General features: G+C 38.6%; 1 protein-coding gene across 2 annotated transcripts; it reads left to right on the top strand.

The window, feature by feature from the left end:
- Positions 1 to 69: 69 nt before the first annotated feature.
- Positions 70 to 6,176, top strand: LOC148716814 (uncharacterized). 2 transcript variants are annotated; one of them, XM_088744897.1, is made up of 4 exons: positions 70 to 1,666; positions 2,341 to 2,412; positions 3,496 to 3,714; positions 4,517 to 4,609. In XM_088744897.1, the coding sequence occupies exons 1-4, from the start codon at positions 1,630 to 1,632 to the stop codon at positions 4,525 to 4,527; spliced, it is 339 nt and encodes a 112-aa protein (XP_088601023.1). In that variant the 5' UTR covers positions 70 to 1,629; the 3' UTR covers positions 4,528 to 4,609. The 2 variants fall into 2 exon arrangements, with proteins under 2 accessions (XP_088601023.1, XP_088601022.1); XM_088744896.1 differs by lacking the exons at positions 70 to 1,666; positions 2,341 to 2,412 and adding exons at positions 5,447 to 5,559; positions 5,942 to 6,176 and having other exon boundaries at positions 3,442 to 3,714; positions 4,517 to 4,753.
- Positions 6,177 to 6,506: the final 330 nt, after the last annotated feature.

The raw sequence follows: 6,506 nt of genomic DNA, 5'->3' as shown, positions 1-6,506 counted from the left end.
TCCCGCAAAAGAACTCTGTTATTTATTAGTGAGGCGTGTAGTTATCTGCTTAGAAGTATCAAAGTCTGCCACCAAAGTTTATTGATTTTGCTTAGCCGAATTCCGTCCCGGCTATGCAGGGAATAGAAAAGTTATCACTTCAGGCCCCAGTTGTTTCAGGGGAGAATGAATAACACTATCCAGTAGATTTTATTACGAATTAACAAAATGACCAGCTCCCAGTTGGCTTGTTAGCTCAGTTGGCAGAGCACTTCACCGGTACTACATGGGTTCGAATCCCGTACAGGCCAAAGTTTTCTTTTTTCAGGCCTCATTTTCGCTACTGCTTAAATAGTATTCGTTACTGCGAAGATCGCTCTCGTACTCGTTTTTTAACCGCAGTTCAAATATACGACTTTCATATATTCACAAACGCAGTACGTTTTATTGACACTCCTTATCCACCGGATAGTGAGTTATCCATAGGATACTGTCAGCCACTCTTCTATCGAGTGGGCCCAGTATATGAAGACTGAATGAAGAGACGTGTTATTAACCCTTTAACTCTCCTTATAATATCAATACAATATCAAGCCGAAATGTAATGAGAATAAAGGAAAATATCAACTGAGGGATTATCAGTTGATCCAATACCAAATTCTCCAAAGTAACATCACAAGAATTGTATGACAGACAGTGAAGGGAATTAGTAATAGGATCATTGGAATCAAGGGAATAGAATTGGCAGATCTTTCTTTTTCACACAAACGCATCGAAAACTTGCCTGACTCAGAAAACCGTAACTAATTGTACAAAGGTGATATAAATGATAAACTGATAATCTTCTCAAATTCGGACCAGGAAATATTTTTAGGTATGCTCACGTCAACCCGGGATTTCTTTGCACGGGAAATACGAAAATTGAGTACAAGCAAGCGGAAGAGTCAAGGTTTTTCTTTGTTTTAGAGCATAAAACTTTTTATGATTCAGGTGTCAATCTCCAGCTCATTATCGGCTCTGGCTCTCTCTTTTCAAAGGTCGTTATTGGAGGCTTTAAGATTGAAAATGAATATGGTTGAGTATAAGGAAAAGGTCTTATTTATTCATTTATCTATTAAGTTATCTGTTGTAAATACGAAAATTGAGTACAAGCAAGCGGAAGAGTCAAGGTTTTTCTTTGTTTTAGAGCATAAAACTTTTTATGATTCATATGTCAATCTCCAGCTCATTATCGGCTCTGGCTCTCCCTTTTCAAAGGTGGTTATTGGAGGCTTTAAGATTGAAAATGAATATGGTTGAGTATAAGGAAAAGGTCTTATTTATTCATTTATCTATTAAGTTATCTGTCGTAATCTCGTCGAGTTGAAGAAGTGAATTGTACGTTCAATGGCTGTACGTTTGACATGGCTTGTGGTTACATTGACACAGTGCATAACCAGTCACCTCTAGTCTTGTGCTGCTTGTGATAAGGTGAAAACCTACGGGTTTGGAGCGAGGGTTGGAACAAACGGGCAAAGGCAAGAAAATGTTTGCTTTTGGCCATATCAATGTGATACTTTTTGTCAAGTGCAGTGTGATCCTCGCCCAGTGTAATGAAGGAAACTCTTGTTAAGACTATCTTCTACCATTTCAGGAAAGGAGGGAAAAATAATGCTCGGAATTCGTTTGTTATTCCTCTTACCGTCTGGTAAGTACATGTTCACACAAGAAGAGAGATTTTTTCATAGCGTCAAAATTGTTGAGTTGGGGCTTGATCAGAAGCAGTTGAAAATTGTTGATGACTCATCTTGTAGCAGTGTCAAGTAGTATTTTCCATGTTTTTGTGGCAACGATTGATTGCCTCTGTGGCTATGCTAGTTCGTTTTAATGTTTCGGTAAAAGCTCCTCATTTGTATGCTTCATCAGTCTCTCATAAATCTAAACCTTATTTCCGTTGATCGGTGTGTCCCGTATCGAAAGTTTTTTGGTTTGGTTTTGTTTTGTTTTTTCTTTTTCATCTACAATTTCGCCGTTATTATGCCCCTACAAAAATAATTAAAGATTGATACGAAAAGTCTCAATTTGGGCGTAACGGATGCCAAAGTAAAGTGATCTTAAGTGGTTAACTGGTAACAATCGATGACATTTTCAGTCATCTCTTCGTCAAAGTAATGATATATTATACTCGGACTGAACCATTTGAAACTCCTCAGTTCGTCGTTTGTTGCTTCTTTAATGCGTGATTATTTTTTTCAGTTGATCGTAGCGGTAATCAGTTGTTTTTTTTTTACATTGAATCACTATATAAAAACGATTACCATTTCTCTTTTCTTTTCTTTGACTTTTTCACATTATGCCATTTTTAAACTTGTTTTTAACTAGTAATTACAGCTCTTCCAAATGTCCAACAATTCAAGTATGAAGCAATACCAGGGCTGTCAAACGCGTCCACAGGTAACCCAGTTCCATTTCGTGTTCCAGGTACGATTCATCTTAACACAATTGTTAATTTGATTTTCCTGCACACTGTTGAATTCATTTTGAAAGAGACTGATTCGAATTGATTATATATTTATTATATATTTATTATATATTTCAATTACTATGTCAGTATTGATAGGCAGGACAACAATAAAGACAAAACACCAAAGTTTCAATAGTCTGTCAATACACTGACAAAAATTTTGAATTTTATGAACTCGGTCCTGCATAAGAACAAGGCGACGAAAATAGCTGATCTAATCTGAAGAACGAGTGTCATATACGGACGTATTATTATAATTATACTCTGTTTCACCCACAATTCACTGGAGTAGAGTATTGGAGCGAGAATTCCGATTGTCTGAAGTTAGATCCCTCGTTGAAAAATAACATCTCTCAATTTCTCGGAAATAGCTTAAATGATTTACAACTATGAGAAAAACAGCTTCGAGCTTTTATTTTCAAAATTTTCTCCACCAAAAATGTGCGAGGAGAAAAAAAAACTTCTAAGTGACATTTCAATGACCCGAATGAATATATTACAACCACCTGCATTTTTGTATGTGTGATGCTCCCGTGAAACAGGTCCCGAGGAGGTCTTCTCTTTTCTGTTAAACTCATGTATTTAGTACTGGGATTCTGATACCTGAGTTCTGACATGGCGAAATCAACTTATCACGGCAAATTTCTAACTTAATTATCCTCAAAATCAAAACAAACCGTTCAAAAGAAAGCAAAGGGAAATATCACAAAGAGTTACATAGGAACCTAGAGAAAAAAACAACAGCAACAAGCAAACGGCCTGTGACAGGAAAACACAGCGGTGCACAGTTTGGTTTTATTTTTGCAATAAAGTGATAAAGAGGGTGACATGAGTTTTCTAAACCAATACCAATTCCTGAATGGATTAAAGAAAAGAAGGCATTGCAATACCGCGTTTCCCCTCGACACTCAGTAAAGAACTGCATCTAGCGATCTAAAGATTTTAGTTAAAGTCGAACCTTCAAAATTATTCTTTCTGGGGTTTTATACACTACTCCTCATTCATTTTATTAGATAGTAACAGAAAAGATGAAACACATCTCAAAAGGGAATTGTCTGACATGCGAGATTTGACTGGCTCTAAGCGAGGGCCTGCCGCTGTGTTGGCAAACCCTAAGGTTCAGGAAGCCGCGGTTGAAAAAGGAATCGAGGTGGCGGGGAAACTTGTGGACAAGCAGCTGCAGATAATCGATGACGCCCAGCAAAAGGCTGCAGATTTTCTGAAAACAAGAGGTTAGCAAGGATGACTGTTCATTTAAGAAGAATCCCAAGTTAGCTATTTTTGATCACGTCAAATCGGTGTATACCCACTGAGGAACCATAAATAAACAATTTCGCTTCCTTTGTTTGGTTCACTCGAACGAACTAGGCGTCTTCTACTTCGGAATTCTCCGCGAAAACATCGAGGTAGAAGAAACGATAAAATATGGCAGCCTCGTACTTGGGTCTGAAGAAATATATCAAGAAAGACTCTATAACACGGTCCGAATGGCCTGGGTGTGTCTCTTAGCTCGTTCCACTCTGTCCGTGAGAGTTCACGATAACGAGACTCAAACTTGGAAAAGCACTGCGAAGATTTAATTAAAATTCAAAGCAAACCACCACATTTTCATAAGGAAAAAGGCCATTTCTGAATAAACTTTGGCCTCTCTTTCAAAGCAAGTTCTGTAGTTCATCCTTTGTCTGATAATAAGTTTTTATTCACTTGCAAATTAAACTCGTTTTCCTACACATGGTTGAGTACCAGGCCTCGTTTAAGAAAGAGGCCAAAAGTAATTCGGAAATGACTTATTATTGCTGAAGAAATAGGATAATTACGATTGATTACTCAATTACATAGACGAGGAAAGGTCTTACCCTTTCCACAAACTTAACCATTTCATAGCTCTTAAATTTTAGTTATATATATATATATATATATATATATATATATATATACACATCTATCTGACTTTATCTTGGCTGCATGCCAAGAATTAGTTGTATCATTAGATCAAAATGACGGCAATATTTTTTTTTTTGCTATCATGAATAGATCAAACTTGACATCACTCCTGACAAAGGATGGGAAAACGAGGATATGTTTCTCCCCCCTGGATACCACATCGATGCAAGTGTCTCAGGAGGAGAAGAATCGCCTAAAGAAGGAGGAGAGACCCCTTACGTGTTTCCTGCCGGCCTCGGAACGGCGCTGATGAACGGGTGCTGGGGAACTGGGTACAAAGAAACTGATCCTTGCTATACAGCAAAGTGGAAGTCAAACGTCTGCCAGGTAAATAAACATTTATTACAAGTCAATTGAGAGCAGCAAGCTAAGATAAATTTGCTTCCGTTGAAATTCCTTCGGTTTTTCCGCTCTTAGGTACATCATCAAAATTTGAAAAAGAGTAGCACGAGAATAAAATAAATCTTTCTTGAAAAGGATGAAGTTTTTCTTTGACAAAACCTGCGACATTCTTTATGAAGGTGAAGTCGTGTTTGAAACTCCTGTCAGTATTCGTCATCCGTGAATACCCTCAGCCTTTTATGGTTTATTAAAACTAATTTGGCCTTTTTTTCTGAATCCCTGGGCTGATATCAATAATACAAATGTACACATATTATAAATCAGCGGAAGCAAATGCGCACCTCATGTTCCCCCCACCCCATCCCACCCCCCCCTCAACCAAACAACAGTCAACTAACGCTCGAAACGTCAGCTTTTGTAATCGTTACGGTGGCCAATTTACCATTTTAACTTGGTTGATATATCCAAATTATTTCGTTACTCCCATCGACGCAGCCCCAAACAGTTTCTTTCGAAACTATCAGCCTTAATAACAAGTTAGAATTAATTCTGGGGGGGGGGGGGTAGTTACTTTTTTTTTTTACAACTCCTTTAACCACAATGAGTTTTTTATGTTACTACTTCTTGAGTCGTGGAAGATTTCTAAAAGTTTTTGATTGGAAATATTTTCTTGGACAGAATATGATCGATGGTGCAGCTTTTATGGGAGTTGGATTCGATGGAAGAGGAAAATACAGCCCGGAATCCAGAAAAATTAGCATCGTTCAAAGAAACTGCGCCAACAAAGCCACGTAGGTTTATTTGAAGTTTGAAAACCATTATAAGCCAGTCATAAAATTTCATAGCATGATTAGTCTGCACTGGTGACTTTAGAGTCCATCCAGAGGTAAATCCCCCACCCCCTCCCTCCACAAACACATTTCTACTCAGGCGCTGTGTGAGTAAAGTACACACACCCGGCCAGGTCTCGAACCAGGACCTCTCGACCCGAGAGTTCGATGAGGAGCGATAATTACAACTGGCGACTAGTGTTGAAATTGTTACCTTAAATATGTCTCACAAGCTCGGCGATTGTATTGATATTTGGAACTATTGAGATCTTGCGTTAAGCAATTAATTCTAAATTTAAATCTAAAACACCTCAAACTACCCTGGTGTCTCTTTCTCGTTTAGCTACGATGGCCTGGATGTTCCTGATACCATGAACGTCCACGGTATCTATGACACATCCGCCTCGTTAGTGACGTATGAGAGTCGCGAGGAATATCAGAAGTTCATTCAACAGCAGGCGGGCGTTTCTGGCTCATACTTTGGTTTCTCTGCAGGAGTTAAAGAAGCTTGGGGAGAGTCTACAGCATCGGCTCGCCAGAGGTACCTGGCAGTAATGGATGTTGATGTTGACAGGTAAGATGTCAATCGAAGTCTCCACAGTATATTAAAGGATGACAGTAAAGGGGGAAATACCACTTAACTAGGGAAACAAACATGGAGATGAAAGTGAGAGTGATCTTCGGAGTACTGAACATCACTTCAGCATTAGTGGAAATAAATGTTACCGCAGAATTGTGCGTGACTTAGATTTTTTTTTTTGCGTGACGTTGTGGTGGTCTGGGTCAAGCGTTAAGCCCCGGATGACCACGCTAGCTCGATTCGTTGAGTGAACGTTTTCGCGGTAAATTTCTAGTCTTACAGTTTATTTACGGTTTTTAAGGTTTTTACGGCTTTACGGTCATTGTTG

The sequence above is a fragment of the Stylophora pistillata genome, chromosome 14 (genome assembly GCF_964205215.1).
Source record: "Stylophora pistillata chromosome 14, jaStyPist1.2, whole genome shotgun sequence".
NCBI classification, from domain to species: Eukaryota; Metazoa; Cnidaria; class Anthozoa; order Scleractinia; family Pocilloporidae; genus Stylophora; species Stylophora pistillata.
Note: the sequence above shows the minus strand (reverse complement) of the source record. Positions and strands in the feature narration are given on the sequence as shown.